General features: G+C 42.6%; 1 protein-coding gene across 2 annotated transcripts in view; it reads right to left on the bottom strand.

Moving 5' to 3' along the window:
* LOC135203162 (calpain-7-like) overlaps positions 1-23,538 on the bottom strand; it is a 141,244-nt gene that overhangs the window by 82,308 nt on the left and 35,398 nt on the right. For both annotated transcript variants that reach the window (XM_064232849.1, XM_064232848.1), the window contains exons 4-5: positions 10,302-10,416; positions 3,350-3,460 (exon numbers count right to left, since the gene is read on the bottom strand). In XM_064232849.1, coding sequence (XP_064088919.1) covers positions 3,350-3,460; positions 10,302-10,416 — 226 coding nt within the window. The remainder of the gene's footprint in view (positions 1-3,349; positions 3,461-10,301; positions 10,417-23,538) is intronic.

Raw genomic sequence — 23,538 nt, 5'->3', positions numbered from 1 at the left:
TGTCTTCCGTAAATCCTTCACGCACTGTGTCCTCGAACCCGATCTGAGAAGCCAGTCGTCCAGGTAAAATGCTGCATTTATGCCCAACATATGCAGCCCATTCCCCAATGGAGCAAGAACACGAGTAAATACTTGAGGGGCCGTCGAAAGGCCGAAACAAAGGGCTCTGAATTGATACGTCCTCCCTTCAAACACAAATCTCAGGAACTTCTTTGAACTCTGGTGAATCGGGACATGAAAGTAGGCGTCCTTCATGTCCAGGGACACCATCCAATCGCCTGGGCGAAGTGTCGACATCACAGAATGATTTGTTTCCATATTGAACTTTGTCTTCAGCACAAAAAGGTTCAATGTGCTTACATCTAGCACTGGCCTCCAACCTCCCGAGGCTTTGGGAACTACAAAGAGTCTGTTGTAGAATCCCAGAGAACTGTCGAGGACTTCCTCTATTGCTCCCTTCTTGATGAGTGCATTGACCTCTGCTGCTAAAGCCAAAGCTCTCTCTGATCCTGGAGAATATGCTGTTAAGCTGATTGGTGTATCGGAGAGAGGAGGATCTAAAACAAAAGGAATCGAGTATCCCTCTCGAAGAACTTGAACTACCCATTGCTCTGCACCTCTTCGACTCCATTCTTCCCAAAAAAGATGGAGTCTTGCCCCTACTTGCACATGAAGGAACGGCTTCTCACTTGTCCGAAGGTTTGGGGGGAGGTTTCTTTGAGGACTTGTACTGTGGACGCAAATTAGTCCTGGGTCGTTGCCACTTAGGTTTATTCCCTCGAAAGGGATGCTTCTGAAGAGGAGAAGACTTAGCTCCTGTCGGAGTAGGCTCTTTCGGACGTCTGGAAGACTGAAGAAGGAGATCATTAGTAGATTTCTTTTCTAAATCCGATAGAATTTGTTGAATGGTTTCTTCAGGGAAAAGATGAGATTTACAGAGAGGAGCAAACATGAGAGCCGACTTCTGGTTATTAGTGACTCCTTTAGACACGAAAGAACACCACCTTTCTCTCTTCTTCATCACTCCCATTGTGAAAAGGGCTGCTAATTCTCCTGAACCATCTCTAACAGCCTTATCCGCACAGGACAGAACTCCTAACCAGTCTGTGGCAAAATCTTCTTCTAAAGACTGACAGTCTTCAATCTTGCGAGCTAAAGAGGCAATAGTCCAGTCCAAAAAACTAAATACCTCAAATACTTTAAAAATATTCTTCACCAAATGGTCAAGCTCTGAAGAAGAAAACAAAATTTTAGCTGACGAAAAACTGCTCTTCGGTGTGAGTCCACTAAACCGGAGAAGTCTCCCTGGGAGGAGGCAGACACTCCCAAAGAAGGAACTTCTCCAGTTGCGTAGAAGCGATACGCTTTACTCTGAAGCTTAGAAGGTGGGAAAGCAAACGAAGCCTTACCTGTTTCCCTCTTCTTAGAAAGCCACTCTGTTGACTCCTTAAGGGCCTGCTTCGAGGACTGAGAAAGAACCAGTTTAGGTAGACACGAATACGCTGTCTTCCTATCTTTAACGAACATTGAAGGCGGTGAAGACGGAGAAGCAGGTTCAAAGTAAATCTGGAATAAGTGGACAGGAAAAATTTAAGAAGACTCGAATAAGCCGAAGAATCCTTGTCATCTTGATCCAAAGCTTCCTCTTCAGACTGCACGGAAGCAGTCGAAATCAGGCTTATGTTGTACCCCGGTGGAGGATTTCAACAAACTCATAAGATCCTGGAAATGCTTCTTAAATGGAGCTAAGGTAGAATCGTCTAACACTGTAGAAGTCGATGGTCTTTCAGTCGAAGAATGATTCTTTCTAACAGGTGAAGTCTCCGCACAACAAGTCGACACAGGCGAACAACCAGTCAAAATTCCTATCGACTCACGGCGAGGGGAGTCGAACAAAGACGAGCGAATACGCTTCTCTGGACAGTAATACGGAGTCGAACGAGGCGACCGAGCCGAAACTGCGACTGAGACTCGCTTGGGAGAGTCGAGCGATCGTGAATTATCACAAAGTTTAGTCCGAGAGCCATTGCTTTTAGCCGAAAAATGCGACTGCGGAGGAGATTCACTAAATATCACATCCGGAGCAAAACTACACGAAGGTTGAGGACTCCAATGCCTCTTAGACTTCTTAACAGGAGTCGGTGACGAATCACCCGCAAGAATCGAATGTCTTTTTAACGGTCGAGACACCAAATCACTTCGCCTTTTGCGCACTGGCGACTGCACTGCCAATTCCGAATCAGAAAGACAGACGAGAATCACAAACACTAATACCTTTCCACATCTTTTTGGACGATACCCGCGAATCGACGGAGTCGACGGCTGACCGTGGGCAAACTCCCCCAGACTCCTTCCGACCTCCGGTATGTCTTCTCCCGGTTGCGGGGGAGGGACAGTGACCTTCGTCTGGGAGTCGAGGGGAACGGACAACCGCCTCCTCAGGCACAACATTAACACTTTGCACTGCACTAGATTTCACTGTACTATCTACGAAAGCTTTAAAAGACATTCCTAACTTCATAACTGATTCAGCTAACACTTCGAACTTTTTATCCATCTTAGACTCAAGCAAAAAGGCAATGGTGTTGGGTTCGGAAACATGGGCAACTTGAACAGGGGTAATCAAAGGAGAAGTAGGAGGACTATTAATTGGAGAAATATTCTCTAATAAAGGAGAGGCAAGAGACGACTTATTTGTCTCCGAAGGAACAGGAGTAGTTTCTAACCTATTCTTACTACTAGCCCTAAGAGCTGCCTTCCTCTTCCTATCTTTCTCCATTTTCTCAGCATGCGATCTAACCGCCTTCCATCCCTGTTCATCAATTCTTTACATTCATCACATGTCACATCCATACCATTACAATTTTGTCCTCTGCATTTAGTGCACTTAGAGTGCGGATCGTGACATAACTTAGCTAATCTTGTTTTGCAGCCAGCGCTGCAAAACCTTACAGCAGATGAACTAGAATCTGACATAATTAGCAATAATGACGAAAAACTGAATAGAGATAGCTAACTGGCAAGAAAAAACCAAAAACTTGTACATCACCAAACAAAAACCAAAATCCAAAATGGCGACGCAGGAGACTGCAGCGAAAATCTCACAGGTGTTACCCCGTGAGCGGCAAAAACGAAAATTGACGGTAGAAGGCTAGCAGTACCCAGGGTTCCCGGATGTGGGCGGGTCTTGTATCACCTATACTTAAGATAGCAACGCCGCTGGCGCCAACAATTTGAATTTCGACTGCCGTAGGTAAGAAGCTATAAGCTATGTAACTGTTCGGTAAGTCACTTATGTGAAATTTAAGAAGCATAAAATACTGCTTATCAGACAAACAACAAAACTTACCTTGTGGCTGCTGAGGCCTGGAATTAACCAAATTGCCAATTCCCAATGGAGGAATGACACGGGTAGGAGAAACTTTCTGATGGCCAGCCTTTGTCACCATTTGGTTTTCACCTGGGAATTAGAAGGATAAAGGTTCTGAGAAGGAGCCTGACAGTATCTAGCACGAGAGATTTGATGATAAAAAAGAAGGGGGTTGATTACATGTTTACATAACAGAACACACATGTGAAAATGTTACTTGATGGACAGATTGTGGGACAAATAAAAACAAATATACTACCTTTTTGGACAAATAAAAACAAATATACTATCTCTCTAAAGAACTGCAGTACAATATCAACAAACTGGAAAAAATATGAATATGAGAACTTTCATCAATGGCAGACTTCAGGGCATTTCTATGATAAAAAAAAAACTCACTTTCTTGTCATCTTACATCTACGTACTTCCTTGGTTATCAAATCTCTACAAAGGAAAACCTGGCACACACATTATTTTTATGTGCTCCAAGGATTTTTCCAAAATTCAAGTACCGTATATACTTGTGCATCATGCGACTTTTGAAGACCTAATTTTGAAGCTTCAAAATTAGGTCATCAAAAGTCGCATGATGCACAAGTATATACAGTACTTGAATTCTGGAAAAATCCTTGAAGCACATAAAAATCCTTAGGGCCAGATGTTTTCATTTCGAATTTTGGAACTGTGGTATCAGGATCATAATCTAACATCATTGTAAGGCTATAAAATACATTTCATCATATTGATCTTGCAGAGGGTTGTTCTTTATTGTTACTAATATTATGACGTCCTCAGTTTGCAGTCATATATTTGAGGACGGTCTGGGAATACGATTCACAAGTGATGATGCATCACTACGAAAGACTGTGTGGGATTTTTCATACCATATCAGCAGACTCGGTTAATGGCGATCCAGTTTAATGGGGCTAGTCTAGTGCCATAAAATTAGCAATTTATGGTGCCATAACGCGCCGAGTTTCGGTTATCAGCGACATGACACTTAACAGAGGCGCCATTAACTGGTTATTGGCGTTATAAATAGCATAATTCGCCAAGTTTCGGTTAATGGCGGTTTTCACTTACCATCACCCGGCTGAGAATGGAACCCCAGCTGATAACCGGGGATTGCCTGTATTGTTAAATCCTTGTTTTCATGAAGAAATAATTATATACAACAAAGCCTTGAGTAATTACTGCCATCAGCAGTCAAATAGTCACGCTCATAACTTTCAAACGTAATGCCGTCCGCAACATATATCTATAAATAGAACAGGAGTAGGTGGCTGTCATTGGCTAGCAGTCTCCATGACAACCAGCCAGCCAATCAGATTTTAGATGTACGTTAATCTGTCTGAGTAGAATGTTTTATATAAGATGACGATGATGAAAGTGTGTGTGTGTTTTGGATATATGTGTAGTACGTATTTTTAAGCGCACATTTTTAAAACAGTACATATGTAGTTTTTAATAGTGTATGTATTTTACTGATTACATGAAGAATAGAATGAATTCCTTCTCATTATTCTGAGTGCAAAATTGTTGGTTCAGAGAATCTTCGCCAACAAAATGAAGTTTTTATTGTAAAACTAATATTGTAATACCTACCTGAACACCTGAACAAGCCCTGGTCACTTACCAGCCCGAACCATCAATTTATCCAAAAATTTACCAAATCTTTGGTTATAAACGATCAGTGTTGCCAATCTCCTGGCAAACACCCTCGTTACCTAGTTACCAGCCCACCGCTGATAGCCCTGCCTCACGGGCCGGTCACACCTGCCCTCTCACGTCAATCATAACTCAATAACTCTGTATGAGAGGGGAGGAGGGTGGGAATCATTCAGGTGTTCAGGTAGGTATTACAATATTAGTTTTACAATAAAAACTTCATATTGCAATACACCCCCTGAACACCTGAACAAGCCCGATTTACAACATTAATTTGGAGGTGGGGAATCAAATCTACTCGGCCCTCCACTGTACCAGTTGTCAGTCAATATAATTGAGTACGCGGGTCAGTCTCAAGTTCATTTGTCACTCGTCCAAACTAATCTCCCATGTGTGGCCTTCTAGGCCTGCCATATGTGGAGGGAAAAACTCCCTGCACCTCTACCCTAAGGTCAAAACTCATTGAGTGCGGGAGGGTTACAAACCTGTTTCCTCTCAGCTGGCTATGTGCCTCACCTGAGTAGAGGAAAAACTGAAGACCTCCCATGTGGCTCTCGGCCTCTCATGTATGGAGGGAATCTGAAGACCTCCCATGTGGCTCTCGGCCTCACATGTATGGAGGGAATCTGAAGACCTCCCATGTGGCTCTCGGCCTCTCATGTATGGAGGGAAACTGAAGACCTCCCATGTGGCCTTAGGCCTCTCATGTACGGAGGAGACAACGGTGTCGTCGATCGTAGTGATGTCCTCTCTTGTAGTGTTGTACCTGCCTGTCTGTACTCTGCCTGGTTGGCACTTGGAAGAATACCCTCAGATAGACCCAGACATGTTCTTTCCTATCTGTCCTAATACTTAAAATCCTCTCGTGATATATCATATCATGAATACCTTATACATATTCCTAATATTCGCTCCCTACTCTAATACTAACTCAGACAGCAAGATTGTTGGGTTTAAAAATAGAATTTAGGCCAAAGGCCGTGTATTGGGACCTATGAGGTCAATCAGCGCTGAAGGGAAATTTACAAAGTTTGAAAAAGGTGTGACAGGAAGAAAAACCTCTGTTGCACAATGAGTCCAGTGTTAGGAGAGCGTGGAAAATAGGATGAGAGAATATGAAATCAGAAAAGTGAGAGAGAGAGAGAGAGAAAGAGAGAGAGAGATACAATCGTCTAGTATAAAGAGAATATAAAATCAGGGAAGAGAGAGAGAGAGACGAGAGAGAGAGAGAGGAGAGATGAGAGAGAGAGAGAGGAGAGCGAGAGAGAGAAGGATGAGAGAAAGATTGAGAGAGAGAGAAATTACAATCGTCTAACATCTCCAACTCCGTAACCAGCACCCTCTTCTAAGTTAAAAAAGTATTATCTTAACGATAATATACTCGTATAACTCCGTAAAGCTATGAACAACCGAACGAGAACTTGTTAATGCGATCGACTCCTATAACAACATCACTTTATTGTATTGATCAGCGTGTGACAGTAATCGAATCCGATAGCAACATCCGTTATTGTATTCATCCGCGTGCTACGGTAATTACTGTATTCATGTTAAAAATGCAGCTGAAGCTAATAAGGCAAAATTACGTGCATCAGCAACCTGGACCGAAGTCCCGAGCATTTGTATGAATTCAAACGCAGCCGTGGTAAAAGAAACTAATAGCATGAAAGAGCTCATTACTGTTGTTTTTTACACAGACAAAGGATTAATAAAGTATATAAAGTGTAAGGTTCGTAATACCTATGAAAAAGAGTGAAAAACGAACGGAATGCTAAATTTAACGCCATCTAACCCGAGGGAAAAAACTAGCTTCCAATGAGACGTATCAGTCAAAGATTTTTATTTGGTCTTAATTACCTCGTAAGGACGAACAGTATGACTTCGTTCCACAAGTTAAGTATCCAGATATTCATTAATATGCTAACTAGGGACAAAAACATTAGCCGAGACCAAGTGATATGGTTGAATCTGGAGCCAAGGAAAAAAAATAAATAAATAAACAGACTAGCCGGCATCCTTGTCTGCCTAAGTCACACCTCCTTACAATAGTGCTGTTTGACGACAAGCTAGTGTAATTGTAATTTAATTGAAAAGTAATAAAATAATATTTAAAGGTAATTAAATTAACTTTATTAGGCCTAATATTAATTTCAGTTGTCATTGTAATTTGATAATACGACTGGTAATTTGTAACTGTAATTGACATAAGCGCAATGTAATTACTGACGGCAATAATCGGTTAAACGTATGAAGACGTCATACATACGAATTCCTTATATCTGACATCTGATTATATGCCCCAAGATAGATACCTCATTGACTATGTTAAATGTCAACATAGTTGAACACACGTCTCCTTCAAGACGTTTGTACAGACTTGGCATAAGTGAGAGTGTTGTTACGTTAGTCATTTTTGGCAATCAGGAGAGAATGAGATGGATACGGCGACGCAAACCCGTATTCGTCACCGCTGATTCCAGCGTGAATGACTGCCGAGTTAGTGTTTATACTACGCTAATATGATGATACATATAATACAATTATAATGCTTTAGTCGGACAGAATCCGATCTTCATTCTGTTCGATTACATTCATATTAATTATCCTCAGATCGGATTCTCGTTCGTTTTCAATTACACCTGTACTGAATTATCCAAAGTCCGAATGCCTTGAGCCTACAGCGTTAGCCAATATAAAAATAACTACCGATATGTTGTACAGCGAATACTTTAGGCTAGGCTAGGCTACTGAATATGCATACGATATATCATCGTGAACACTAGACTAACCGTAGTTAATTTTATTCGATTTCTCTCCATACTGAATATCGTAAGTCAATATGCATTGAACGGAGAATTAGTTGATATTAACAATTATCGTATCGTATAAGTAGAGGAAAGTAACCTTAAAGACGAAGGAGCATATCTGAAAGACCAACCATGGCCTAAAAGCTTCTGATGCAAGGAACTCGAAGCAGGAAAAAGCCTAAAGATGCTCTAAGGACACTGTGCCTCTATAACTACTACTTTTAATAGAAAACCGACCTGAAGAAGCCTGCACTTCTCTTCCTAAACTAAACACTATGTAGCCTATTATCCCTACTCGTCTATATCTGACCTAAGTTTTTATCATCCTGAGAACTTACACATCGAGGGAAGGGGAATCTGCTGCCAACACTGCCTGCTCCGCGCCAGGGGGGACGGCGGATCCTGCCCCGTGGGCTTGCGGATCCCCATAACCCCCAGCACCGGTTAGGGCTGGTTCTGGAACAGGCAGGGGAGCTGGAAAAGAACGATTAGTAATTTCAGTATCCCTATTGCTCGATCTATCCTCACTTAATCGACATAAAATCGGTAACAGAGATGTCATACTCGATGTCAGCCTACTCTCAAGTCTCTTAAAGAGCACTGTCTCTAAGTCTTTATCTTGATCTACGTTAGTCTCTTCCTGCCTACACTTACTTCCGAGACCTTTCCTACGTTTGAGATACCCTAACATCTGGTCCAAAGACCACTCCTGACATTCCAAACATCTGGTCTTTACATTATATTGAACAGGCCTACAATTAACGCATAAGGAATGACTATCGTATCATAGGGTACTCATCCTTTTCTTGCATTGTTGGCAAAGACGATACGTTGTTGAACTTCCGCTCGTCGTTTTCTGTGATGTCGTGGCCGAGAATGCAGTAGTCGTTGTCGTAGCTTGTGTTGTTTCTTCCTTTGCAGAATCAATGTCTAATGACAAGGTATTAAGAGCAATCCAACCGTAATCCAAAGGGATGCGTAATTCGTCACCAAAATCAATCAAATCAAAGGTGCAAATGAAGGCCGGGCAAGACCAAAAAGGAGTTCGCTGTGGATACATCTGTACTCCACCGCGAACGATAAGTGATTGACGTGAGAGGGCAGGTGTGACCGGCCCGTGAGGCAGGGCTATCAGCGGTGGGCTGGTAACTAGGTAACGAGGGTGTTTGCCAGGAGATTGGCAACACTGATCGTTTATTTTAACCAAAGATTTGGTAAATTTTTGATAAATGATGGTTCGGGCTGGTAAGTGACCAGGGCTTGTTCAGGTGTTCAGGGGGTGTATTGCAATAGCTTTTTTTCTCTGCTTCAGAAGATATAATGCTGCATTGACATATGTACCTCCAAAACAATATTCGTCTCCTTAATCTCTTGAAGAATGAGGAATATTAACCCCATTTCTCTTCCCTGCTGGTCACATCCTTTTAATACTCCTGTGACTAACACCAACAAAATTTGTTGTTTTTTGTCTTTCAAAGATGCATTACCTGTAGTAGACATTTTTTTTTAAATATTAGGAACATGCAAACTGTGTGCTAATACCTATTGGTTAAAGAGATTCAAATTAGCAGTAACCTTTCCTGAGAGAGAGAGAGAGAGAGAGAGAGAGAGAGAGAGAGAGAGAGAGAGAGAGAGAGAGAGAGAGAGAGAGATCATTTAGGACTCTTAAAGCTTGGCAGATTGTTTATCATCCTGGGTTTTTTTTTTAATCTTGGGATTTTCTATGGTCAGTTCTTGGGATTTTGAAAAAATTATTTGAGTAGCATCACACACCCAATGATTCAGGTCAGCCATTAGCATGCTGGAAAATCAACCTTATGAACTGACGCTCTCAAAATAGGAACCCACATGACACACGAGATATATAAAATCCTTTTTTTCGGATGAAAATTTAGTGGTTGCACAATACGTGCAGAATTTAAAATGAGTCTTCCTTCAAACAACTAAGCCATGTCAATAAAAAAGATTTATGAAGCAAATCAGATTTTTCCTTCATCTCCCAAAGGAGAAGTATAGAAAGTAAAGTGAATTTGATATCATGGGGATATTTGCGCCTTAATATTAGCACTTAAAAAAAAACATGTGCGCATAGACAAAGCTGTTACAAACTTAGCAATTTGATATAATGATGGAGATGGGCCGATTTCAATTATGAGTTCAGAACCTGAATTCGACAGGAATAATTACAGCGCATCTGCAAGAGTTTTAAATGTGTACACAATCGTGGAGGTCTCTGTTGTTATTATTATTATTATTACGCAATATTCTTAGGTACGACTATATCAGAGTTAACACACTTGACTCTCAGAGGGACTGCCTTTGAATTGATTCTCTCATATTGAGCATCCAGTATCCTTATTAACATCCACTATGATTTATTTGTGACCAGTGTAACCCTAACCAAGTTACGTATATATACAAAACATAAAGAGACAAATCAACTATACTGTACTTACTAGTTTCTGTCTCCTCTCCAGTGGACTGAGCTTTTAGCACCTCTGCACGAGTCAAAGCCTGCTCTGCCAGATTGCGTAATTTTTCAGCTATTGATGTATTCTTTACAACCTTGCTCTGCGAATGAGAGAGAACAAGAGAAATGCTAAGCTTTGTGCATATAATCTTGTACTTTATCACTTCATATTTTTCAGACCCTAAGCCTATACGTACCTTGCATTTATAAGAATAACAATCATCACAAGTGAATAACATTGTCTTCTTAAACTTAGTTCAGAAAACTGAACAAAAGTTCAATTTTCACTTAAAATCTACATAACTTGTAAAGTACAAACTACTGCTTTACATGAACTTTAGCTTGCAATTATTAGTGAAGAGGGCTAATTAATTAGGTAAATTCTTTTTTTTGTAACACACTTAAAAATGATATTGTTAGAATACAATAAAGTTTTGTACATACTTACCCGGCAGATACATACTTAGCTTATGTCTCTGACGTCCGACAGAAATTCGAATTTCGCGGCACACGCTGCAGGTAGGTCAGGTGATCTACCCCTGCGCTGGGTGGCAGGAATAGGAACCGTTCCCGTTCTAGAACCAGATTTTCTCTTCCACCTGTCTCCTGAGGGGAGGCTGGGTGGGCCATTCATCGTATATATCTGCCGGGTAAGTATGTACAAAACTTTATTGTATTCTAACAATATCATTTTTGTACATGCAACTTCCCCGGCAGATATATACTTAGCTGATTGACACCCTTGGTGGTGGGTAAGAGACAACTATTTACTGAATAGACAGGTAAACAACATACGTTGTAGGTAATAAATAAATAAAACCTTGGTTCCTACTTGTTCAGGCAGAAGATTCCATGGCTAATGCCTAGGGAATCGCTGCCTTTCGACCTCAAGAGGCCCTCAGCGAGGAGTGTGAACCCTATGGCTAAGAGTTCTTGTGGGTTCTGTCGATGGGGTCTTATCCATTTACTCGACAGAGCCTCTTACATGACAATATGCCTATGCCTAGTGGCATAATTAAGGAGCACAACACCGATCCCGATCACCTGATCCTAACACGAGGGTTAGTGCTTAAGTTGAAAAGAGTTATCCCCAAACTCCTTTCAAACAACCCAAAGAAAAAAAAACACGACGTTAACTAAAATTTAACTCACTAGTTAAGGATCAGTATCGGCTCCCTATCCAGCAAGGTGTATCCGCAGACACGTATCAACCAAGAGAGAAGGATCTCTCGTAGGTTATCTTGACATCCTTCGGATATGGGAAGTCAACACAGAGTTGCATCTCCCGTATGTGACAGCTAATATGTCCTTATGACATATTGTTAAGGAAAGAACAAGAATACAGAAAAGCTCGCACTCCATGCGCTTTTAATTCTCAGCTGTTTGAAGGAATCATCAATGCACTTGTCAAGTGCTTAGGAGATCACATTGTCTCAAAGAAGGCCAGGGCATTCTTTGATATAGATCTCTTCTGGGTGAAGCCTGGAGCCTGGCTAGCGCCTCGCGCCTGGCTGGAGCCTTGCGCCTGAATGGCGCCTAGAGCCTGGCTGGAGCCTTGCGCCTGCTGGAGCCTTGCGCCTGGCTGGCGCCTCGCGCCGCTGGCTGGCACCTCGCGCCTGGCTGGCGCCTGATTTGGCTCCTCCCTCCTGGCTAGCGCTTCGCGCCTGGCTGGAGCCTTGCGTCTGGCTGGCGCCTTGCGCCTGGAGCTTGGCAGAAGACTTCATGATTACTGTCTATGAGTCTGCATGCCTCAAGAGTTTCAGCGAGGTAGGGACCTATGACTGACAAACCCTTCTGGATCATGTCAATGGGGGCTAGCCCGCTTACACGACAGAGCCTTCTCGGATCGTGCCAATGGGGGCTGACCCACTTACATGGCAGAGCCTTACCTGTATCATATCAATGGGGACTAGCCCTCTTACATGACAGAGCTTTAGGTTTCTCTTTACTGGAAGGAGCCTTGCGCCTGGATGGATCCTCAATCCTGACTGGAGCCTAGCCTTGAAGGAGCCTGGCACCTGGATGGCGCCTGGCTGGCTTCTAGAGCCTGGCTGGCTCCTAGAGCCTGGCTGGCTCCTAGAGCCTGGCTGGCTCCTAGAGCCTGGCTGGCTCCTAGAGCCTGGCTGGCGCCTCGCGCCTGGCTGGCGCCTCGCGCCTGGCTTGGCTCCTCCACACTTGCTGGAGCTTCGAGCTTGGAAGAGTCTCTAGGCTGTCTGGCGATGTCCACATCGGACACTCTTATATCTGTCCGATTTGTTCGCCTCTGGCGCATTTGCGCCAGGTTGGAGGCCCGCTCCTTCTCAGTATCCGGCCATGACAGAGTTCCTTGGAACTGTCCGCCTCTGGCGTTTTTTCGCCTGTATTGGCATTTTGGCGCTTGGCTGGCGCTACATTGTCCGAGAGTCCTGAACAACCACATAGTTTATCAGGAGACTGGAGAAGGCTGGAAGAAATTCTTCCCCTTGGAGACTTTTGGCCCCTGGCAAGGGAGGTGATTTTGGTATTTTGTCAGCTACACCCAGTAGACGACAGGATATCTAACAATACGAGAGAGAGAAGAGTCTTCCTCCGAGAGGATCCTTCGTGAACACTTCTTTTGCTAACGAGATCTCTTCTTACATGTTGATGAGTTCCTCGTTGCAGAATCTTCCCTATCCTTGCCCGAAGGAAGGGAAGGAGTCTGGAAGTCGAAGGAGAGACTGAGCTGAAATTGGGCGGAACCCTGATTTCTAGCTCTTAACTTGTTTATTCTTCTGAATACCCTTCTGGAAAGTAAGCATTTTGGGAGCCCTCATCGTGCACCCCGAAGACTCTGTAGGCAAAACGTTTTTAAAACCACCTCTCTTCTTCTGTAGATGAAAATGTAAGTACCCTGCCTGGGCACTAACTAAACTTCTATCTGAAGCGTTGCGTCAGGAATAGAGGGGATTTAGTTCTTTGCCAGACATACTATGCTGCAAGAACCCATTGCCGAGTCCTCACATTGAATCTGATGCGAGATTCCAATGCACAAAAAATTCAATTGTCTTCTTGGTCGTTTAGGGCTAAGAGAAACAAAGAATTCCTTCATAAACTTCCTCAAAGAAGTTTGATGAGGAGCAGTTCCATTTTGTCGGAACACGGAATCTGTGGCCACAAAAAAAAATTCCATTCAAAGTACATGATATCCTACTCTTGTCGTATTGCGGTATCGTATAGATCCCGAAGATCTTAATCCTCTGTTATCTCTAATTCCTTGTAGAGACAGAGTATAGCCTTTTACTGCGTTCTTTGATAGCAGATATATACATAGGTGATTCTTCCCTCTGAAAGTGAAGAAAAAACCTCGCTATGTGGTTCACAGAGGTATCGGAAGAGGACAGTTTCCTCATTCCATCTAGCACGATCTGCAGCAATTCTATGTCTTAGCCATGACTATTGTCATTTACCTTGAAAAATCCTCTCATTCATGTCCACTTCTGGTCAGTCGTGCACGTGGAAAGACTCAGAGTGGAGAGGTTTTTCAGGTCTATTTATAATAGATTCTGATAGAATATCCAGATACTCTTGGAAAAGCCTTACGAAAACATGCTGTGAGAAGAACGTGACTTCTGTGAATCCAACCTCTCTAAGGCCAAAATGAGGCATTCATCCTCTCTTCCTTTGACGCCCATTTATCTTAATATCTGTTAAGAATTTATAACTAGGGGAAAAAAGACTAAAGTTTATTCCCCTTCTTTAAATTAAAGATGTCGTATATTGCTACCTCTCTTGGTTCAGAGGAAAGGAGCAGTCTATAGGAAGCCTGTTCGTCTTCTACCTTGCGAAGAGATCTATGAAGACTTTCCGCAGGTTCTCAAAACTCTTTTTCAATAAATGTTAGACATACGTTAACAGTTATTATCTTCGATCGAGAAGGTTCTCACGGACATGCAAAATCTTGCATCGAACCTTTAAGGATCGTTACGTTCCGTGTCTGTTCCCAATAGGTTCTCTTTTGTTAACGCGAACAGGGGCGAAAAAGAGATTCACGATGCTCTTTCCCCCCCCCCCCCCCTTTGCGATATGAGAGTGTCGTTGGAATTGGCCTAAGTGGATTAAAAAAAATCATTTCATCATTCCTTGTAAGCGACCCCTTGTTCCGATTAAATGGGTAAACGAAATCAGGAACGAATCTTGCCGTTACGAGCCTCCGAGAGGCTACTGGTTTGTTTGTTTGTTTGCATGGTGTTTTTACGTGACTTCCGAACCACGTCGAGAGTGAACTTCTATCACCAAAAATCCACATCTCACTCCTCAATGGAATGGCCGAGAATCGAACCCGCGACCACCGAGGTGAGAAGCAAACACCCAAACCAACCCCAAAACTACTGGACTCTTAGGTTAATAACTCGCTTAAAACGAGAAAATATCTTGGATGGTACTTCTGGCGCATTGCGCCAGGCTGGCGCTTCTGGCGCAATTTGCGCCAGGCTGGCGCTTCTGACGCTTTGCGCCAGGCTGGCGCTTCCTTCTAGTTCTTTTAAGGTTATGTGCCAGAACATCTGTGCCCTTATGGTACCCGACATCCTTCACGTGTTAATTCCGTTCTTAGTAGGAAAAAACTTTTTATATAGTAGTATAGTCCATTCGGGAAACAACTTCTTGCCACTAAGAGAATGTTTCCCATCCGACTCACCCATCTTCTCTTGAGCAATACCGATTCTAAAAAGGTTGTGTGCGTTTCTCGAAAGGATGAGAGAATTATATTATTCGTGCTCTGCCGTATTAGATTCCTTTATAATACTGTCACATTGTGGTAAACAGCATTAATCTAGGAAACCTTTGTAAGGATACTAGGAATTCTGTAGTTAACCTCGGTATGCGCATAAGACTTGACCATACCGTAGTCTTAAAGTGAATTCTCTTCTACTACATTCATCTTCTCACTAAGCATGTACTCTAATAAGCCATGCTTTCGTAAGCATGAAGAGCAACCATCATATAATATAGAGTTCCGCTGCGTTAGAATCCTTTAATAATGTTACCTACGGTAAACAGCATTGAAAGGTTGTAATATCTTTCTTATTGAAAGCTTCTTAGCAAAAGGCAGACAATATTTTATTTAGGTTTGCTTAACTATCCCCTCAATCCGAGGCTAAAACCGCGATTGTAGGGGAGAGACACGGTTAGTTATTCCATCCCGCAGGAGAGAGACATGTAACCAACCACTCATGACCGACACCTACATGTTACTGCATTGGTCTCGACTCTAGCAGTCTCCGTTAGCCGTCTGGCCTTACTCTTCCAGAGTTGCCAGCTACTCCATTAAATAAAGGAATCTTATAAAATTATCGAACTTCAGGAAGTTCTTATTAATGCATATTTAAGCGAAACAAGACTTCGATAAATCTAGAAGCTAAGTAGGTGTTGTCTTAACAATCCCTTTAAGCGTAGTCCTTCCTAGGAAATTCCTGGAAGGATACTGATAATTGATTGCTCTACAAAGAAGTAACTACGGTATGTGTGATTTGCCGTATCGTATTCTCCTACAGCCGATACTCAACTACCTTCTTTCCCTGCGAGGCAGATAAAGGAAAAATTTTTACTGTCTTCGTTCTTTTCGTTAATATATATCTCCTTAAGGAAGAAAGTTAATCCAGGAACTCTTTAAATCTTCGTGATTCCTCATAAATCGCGGAAGAGACAGAATTCCTGTTCGTCTGTAGGGTTTACGGAAAGGAAGTAGGTCCTTTCCTATCCGCCATCATACCCAAACGTCGATGAGATTCTTATAAGAAAAACTCCCAAAGCTCTTGCCTCTTCATAGCGAGGGAAGAGCATGAATGAAGGAGTGTGTCCGCATTACTCAAAGAGGAGCCTCGCGACTGACCTCTCTCTCTTAAGAAGATTTGGAATATTCTGGCGCCTGGCTTTCCTGCGGCCTAGCGCCTGATAGTTCCGCGCGTCCTGGAATGTTTCCGCACGCTAGAAAGGAGACTCGCTCCTGGAACGTTCGCTTGTGTGGAAGGTCCCCGTGCGCCTGATAGTTCCGACGCCTACTAGACCCCTTTTAGAAAGAGCCTCTTGCCCGGAAACGTTCAATGGAAGGATCGTTCTGATTGCCACTGTACTATAAGGCTCCTTGCTCTAGCCGTCTGTTTTTCTGTTGCAATTTGCGCCAGGCTGGCGCTTCGTCTCTTTGAAGGAGCCTTGCGCCATAAAAAATTTTCTAGAACGCGGCTCGCGCTCAGTTGCTAGAACACGGCCCGCGTTTGGTTGTAGGAACGCGGCTCGCGCTAGTCTGTTTTCTGGAACGCGGCTCGCTGCTGTCTGTTGGGACGTGCTCCACGCTAGCTTGCTGGAACGCGGCTTCCTAAGTTCTGGCTGGCTCTTGCTCAGTGTTCTCTTAGTTTTCAGAGAACGCGCTAGATCATCAAAACATATACCTTCTTCGTCTTTTCGGATGTAAGATGAAGAGACGCACTTTTTTTAAGGATGCCTTTTCAATGGCTATCCTTGGCAGTCTGGGACGCTCTACAGAACCTGCCGAGGGGACGCCTGGACCGGTGGGGGGGGGATTTTATCTGAAAACCCCCTTACGGCTTTCGACAATTCCTTTCTCCACCCTGGGCTTGGGGAGCTTGAAAAGAGGTCTAGGCCTGGGAGCGAGACAGAGCCGATCAGACGCACCCTCCACTGCAATGGGGAACACTATGTAATCACTTCTTACCTTTCAATAGCTCGCATTTTGAGCCACAATCCTTGTCTTCAAATTGCAATTATGAATTTGAAGTTTCTGCGAAGTAAGAAGTGATGGGGGATGCAACACTACTAGTACTGTTAATACTCTAATTGCTCGTTAGTACGAGTTTCTAAAAAACTTTTAAAAGAAACGTATCTAGTTACATGCTTTACTGGACTCCTAAAGTAGGAAGTCAGTATATTTCCTCAATCAATTTAACACTTATTACACATATTGAATAAATATTAATATTTCCCTTTCTTGCAAACTATGTGAGTGTCTACCGAAAATTTCGGTAGTTACACGTCATATATTCTTCGAAATTTCGAAGCCAAATTCATTAAAAAGTTAATAAAAGCGTATATGCCGAACCAAAGACCCAGTACTCCCTGCAAAAGACAGCCCAGAAGATCGATGGCGATGAAAAACGAAAATCAAGTCAGGAGGTAGCAACAAACATATGTTGACACTACCGCGACAGAGAAAATCTGGTTCTAGAACGGGAACGGTTTTCCTATTCCTGCCACCCAGCGGCAAGGGGGGTAGATCACCTGACCTACCTGCAAGCGTGTTGCCGCGAAATTCGAATTTCTGTCGGACGTCAGAGACATAAGCTAAGTATATATCTGCCGGGGAAGTTGCATGTACAAAATTAAATGGCAGGAAACCTATCTTATCATGCTCACACAGTTCATCAATTTATGGAAATGGAAGGTGGAACTTTTAACAGTAAAAAATAAGAATATGCATTACATGTATACAGCAAGGTTATAAAGATAATATTCTAAGTGGTCTAGTTATAACAAAATTTTCGTACATAAAACAATCTTTTTTTTTCTAAACTATAAAGCATAAATAGCCTCATTCTGTGCACAGGCTTTCTAGCCACATCAACTAAGCTGGCCACTCTGTACTTTCCTAGTGGGCACCATTCTTCCATGTAGCTTTGTTGGGTACAACCATACTCTGAACTGTTCTCCATGAATTAGCATCTCATTGTGCTTTAGGTTGTCTGCCATTCATTTATTTTGGTAAAGAACCCATCACTTCACTACGCCTTCAAGTGCATCATCTCCCTATGTAGACATTTAGAAGAAAAATTCCAGCTTGCTGCTGGCACAGCCAGGCCTCCAGCAGCAGAAAATGCTCACAACTGTGTATCTGCCAATCTGAACAAACAAAATATAGGATAAAGTTGCTGGCAACATATGGAGTCAGTTTTACCGAAGATAGTTAATAGGTTGATCAAGCTTCTCTTTGGAAGAAAGAATGGGTAAAAACATTAGTCAAACCCACCAATTAATTGTTGTTCTATGAATTAATATGTATCTATGATCCTAGAGACCCTGTTTGGACAGAAAAAAATTTCTTGGATCAAAGTGGTAGTCACTAATTCAACTCTAGTCACTCTGGGCCCAATCTATCTCCCTCTGTCTATCTCTTTATCTCTCTTTCTCTATTAGAGGGATAATATCATGAATGATGGCTGTGATTATACTGTTTGCAAAGATACAATTTACAAAACACTCAATTTGCAAAAATCATTCAAAAAAAAAAAAAAAAAAAAAAAAAAAACTATTCAGTTTCATATGGGGGGGGGGGGACCATTACAAAACACTGGTTTCAGCAAAAAAAAAAAAATAAACACTGAATAGGATTAATATATGAATAAGTAAGGCATAATGCAAGAAAAATGATATTGTTATGATACAATAAAGTTTTATGCATACTTACCTGGCCAGGTATATATAGCTGTATTTTCTGAAGTCCGACAGAATTTAAAAAAACTTCCGACACACGCAGTGGTCGGCCAGGTGGTTTTAGTACCCATTCCCGCCGCTGGGAGGCGGGTATCAGGAACCATTCCCTTGTTTTTTCTATTCATAATTTTTATTTCCACTGTCCCCTGAGGGGAGGTGGGTGGGTACTTGAATCTTATATATTCTTATTGCCAGTTTAAAGTTATTGAACAAACTTTATTGTATCATAACAATATCATTTTGCTCATGAACTTACCTGTCAGATATATATATATAGGTTGAACCCACCGTGGAGGTGGGAAGGGACAGATAGAAGGATTTTGGGACACAAATGCATGCAGATGATTTACATCTTGGTTCCAACCTGTTTAAACAGCATAGCCGACTTCGTGATTACTGTCACCCAAGTCTGCTTCTGCTTTACTAGAGTTTGCCAAGCGAGGTAGAGACCTATAAAGCTGGTGCACTCCAGATGATCTGTCAACGGGGGCGTGACCACAATGTGACTAGACCATATTTTGACCATACATGAGGGCTAAGAAGTAAAAAAATAAATATATATATATATATATATCACCACCTGACCAACCCCCCCCCCCCCATAGCCAAAGTTAATGTTTGTGTTAACTAAGGCTTCCAGACGTTAAGAAGTCGTCGTTGTCAGCGACTCCACAACTAAATTAAGAGCTCTTCCTAACCATTTTCTACAGGATAGGATGAGTAGTACTTCTGCCCCCAAGATTGTGTCTGCAGACACGTATGGCCCTAGCGAGCAGCAGATCTCATATGCCATCTTCACATTTCGCAGGGAGTGTGAAGTGAACCCAGAGTTGCTTTCGCTAAAATATGGTACTCAGGATGTTGCTGAGTGCCATGCTCTGTTGAAATGCTTCCGAGGCCGCGCCCTCACCTCGGTGAGCATTCAGATAAAAAGATTTCAAATCTTTGTGCAAAACAACAATGAAGGAGCTTTTTTTTTTTTTTTTTTTTTTTTTTTTTTTTTTTTTTTGTTTTTTTTTTTTTTTTTTTTTTTTTTTTTTTTTTGAAAGAACTCCTTAACCTAAAACCATAAACCAGGGTGTACTTCGGATATGGGCAAGTCTGGTCTTTTTCGGAACACTGCAGATTGCCCGACTGACTTCGACTTTCTTGATTTTAAGTAGATAAAACTTGAGAGACCTGACAGGGCACAGGACTCTCTCTGGCTCCTGCCCACTAACTTGTGCCATCCTTGCTTCCAGATCCTGGCCCAAGGACAAAAAGGGTTTCCATTCTTAGGCCATAACGAAAGGCTTAGAGAGCACACCTCTTGTTTTCACCCCCCTCTAGACCAAAACGTGGTGACGATGGCTTAAAATCTCATCTAACCCTACTTTGTCGATATCTAGGGTTGGTTGAAGAAGGCCTTCCTGATCACATAAAACAAAGAAGTTAACAGGCAGGAGAGGTTCGAATGCTTTGACATCAAGAACTTTCAGACTACGTCTAAGTTCCATATTGAAAGCTTCGATCCGGCGGGGAAATGCACAGTCTGTACTAAGTCAGGTGAACGACCAGTTGACCAGTCAGACGAATCAAGGACAGCAAGGCTGTACCCTGAAGACCAAAAGGCACTATTCTTAGCTGAAGGATGGTGTCCTGGACTTCCTGGGCGATTCAATCTAAGCAAACCTTGGGGGTGTAATCAACCGCAACCCAACGTCGTCCGCAATCGACTTCGTCAATAAGAAACTCAGGGCTACTATATGTCGCCTGATCTCGCACGAGTGTCTGACTCCGAGAAAACAGGCGAGACAAAAAGTAGATGGTGAGCTAGAATCGAGATTCCAGACTCAATGATCGTGAAGGTCTTTGTTGTTTGACAGATGCAAATCTGTTAAAACAACATTCTCTGTTGTCTGTTCGCACTGGCAGAATTTTCAAACTCTCGGCAACCGCTAGACCACTGGTAGTTCAGGTGATCTCCCCCACGGTTCCCGTGGCGCTGGTACTTGGACACCCTGTCCCGGTTTTCCTCAGATTTTCTCTGAACCCTGTCTCCTGAGGGGAGGAGGGTGGGAATTTAATTATATATACCTGCCAGGTAAGTATGCATAAAACTTTATTGTATCATAACAATATCATTTTTATGCATGACACTTACCTGGCAGGTATATATAGCTGATTGACACTTTGGAGGTGGGTCACAGACAGCAAATATCGTCATAATTCAAAAATTAACTAATTTTTTAAATTATTTATTAAGTTCCTTACCTGCTAAGGTAGCTGACTTCGTAGGTCCTGCCTCTTAGCCTGCTAAACCTTAGTAGCTCTCAACTAGGATTGTGACCTGTTTGTTGAGAAAGCTAACAACAAGGGTCTGACAACTGGACGTGACCAATTTGTTGACAGGAAACCCTAGCCCTCTCTTACCAGGGCATTCATGCTAGATAAGTTAGACCACCTGAACCACACACAAAGCTAACGCAACACATTACACTTCACATACTGAAGAGGAAATAACCCTCTCAGGACAACCAAAAAGAACACCACTTAATTAAAATACCTAGCATGTTAGTAATCTATCGAGACGATTCGTACGGACTTTTGCAATCCTGTAACGAACCTCTAGATGATCGTTACATTCTACGCCTGTTGTTATAATAGGCTCTTTCTCGTAACTCGAGCAGGGACCGAGAGAAAGATACTTCTTAAGATATGAGAGAGCTGTGGAATATCAGTTGATGTGGACCCCACTGGTTTCCAAAAACTCGTTTCGAGGACTGGAGGACGACCGAATTGCATTTACTTCTTTCAGATTAAGATCCAGGACATCTGAAACACTATCCAGATGTCCGGCACCTTCTTTCTATCATGACGCACTGAGAGATGTTCAGAATAATTCCTAGATCTTGAATAATATTTCAGTTTCCCGGTAGTAAAAACTGTGGTCTGAATTGCAGTCTATTCGGGGGAAACAAACTTCTTCAGGAAGGAAATGGTCCCCCGCAAGCTCATCCATTCCCTCCCCGAGTATGCTTACTTCCCTATAAGGCTGCGCTTTGCCTAAGCAAAGGAGAGCATATAAAAGTGCAATGTTGCGGTAGACTCGTAGTTCTATACCGTGCGGTAACGAGCACCGAAAGGATTAAGAGATAACTCTGTTGAACATAGTAAGGCAAAACTAATGCAACGTTTATTCATTCACGTAAGAAATCCCTCAATCTTAGGCTAAAGTCCGTGATTGTAGGACAGAGATACAGTTAGTCAGTCAATCCCGCAGGAGAGACGTAACCGCCAGCACAGAGATACGGTTAGTCAGGTCAATCCCGCAGGAGAGAGAGACGTAACCTACCGTGCATGACCGCAGCAGCACGATTCTGTTTACTGGCTCGGTTTGGAACTTGGACAGTCAGACAAGCAGCACAGCCAGCAGCTTACGAACGTCGTCTCTTAACTTTATGTCTGGGTTGCCAGCTACCCTATTCTACGAAGAAATAGGTCCGTTATTTTTGAACAAAAAGAGACTCTCAAGCTGGTATATTTAAGCGAAACAGAAAACGCTAAATATATAGATGCGTTTGTGTCGTCAGAACACTACCATACAACGGTAAAAGATAAATCGGAAACTCCTGGAAGGCTGCAGGGAGTGACGATTAAATGTCCTTAAAATAGTAGACCATCAATAGACCTCTCGGTTTGCCATCCGAAGAGGTAACTACAGCAAGCGTGTATGACTTGAACCAACCAGTAGTAAAAAAAACGCAAGGCAAAAAATTTTTATTATATCACAATAAAGTTTGTTCATACTTACCTGGCAGACATATATATAGCTGAATTCGGAAATACAGCTACATACATATCTGACAGGCAAGTTTCATGAACAAAACTTAGAGAATCGAAGCAGACAGCTCAGCTTCTTAAGATACTGGACATAAGCGTTCATTGACGTAGTCTACCAGTCTATTTCTTGTACGAGTCTGCGAATGAGGAAGGAGAGCTCTTCCAAACCTTGTCCTTATTCGCTTACGCAATATCAAGTTAATGAGATGTTTGTCAATGACAACTAACCCATTAACGGTACAGAGAGATATTTTGTCAATGAGGGGAGACCCACTTACTTGACAAAACGAAAGTATAATGTCAATGGGGGAAAGTCACTGAATTGACAAAACGTAATCCAGGAAGTCGAGCCTTTTATTTTTCGATTCCCGTCTCAAACAAGGAAGGGACAAGAATCCTGTTAAGAGACTGGGCTTACGGTAGGTAGAACGACGATGCTCAATCGGCATGGAAGTCTCTACTAGAAACTAACAAAATCTATCATCTGAAAAACCCTTTCAGATGGTCTAAAAAGCTTTAAATTTATTGGCAGTATGGCAAAGGAAGTCCTGTCTTGCGCTTTCCTGAAGAGCGTCCTTTTGATGAGTGCCTTTGCAAGAATCCTACTGAACGTTGCCGAAAATCCTGACGTTCAGGACGTCGAGCCTTTACATAACCCGTAACTGTCTTATCTCAAAGTCTTGACTGAGGTAGAGAAAACGAGATCTTCCCTTGAGCTTTCCTTAACTCCATCCACCTTTGCGAAAAGCAATATAATATTGACAGAGACCTCTTGAATTCACGAAACCCGAGGTCTTGCTGGGTTTCGAAGACGAAGTTCTGTTCACTTTCTTGAGGCTCAAATCTTAAACAAGAGCTTGAAGAGTTCAACAGAAACATTCTGGTGCGCGCTCGGCGTCCACTGGCGAGGACGCTCGGCGTCCTGGTGCGCGCTCGGC

This window comes from Macrobrachium nipponense, chromosome 33 (genome assembly GCF_015104395.2).
Source record: "Macrobrachium nipponense isolate FS-2020 chromosome 33, ASM1510439v2, whole genome shotgun sequence".
NCBI classification, from domain to species: Eukaryota; Metazoa; Arthropoda; class Malacostraca; order Decapoda; family Palaemonidae; genus Macrobrachium; species Macrobrachium nipponense.
Note: the sequence above shows the minus strand (reverse complement) of the source record. Positions and strands in the feature narration are given on the sequence as shown.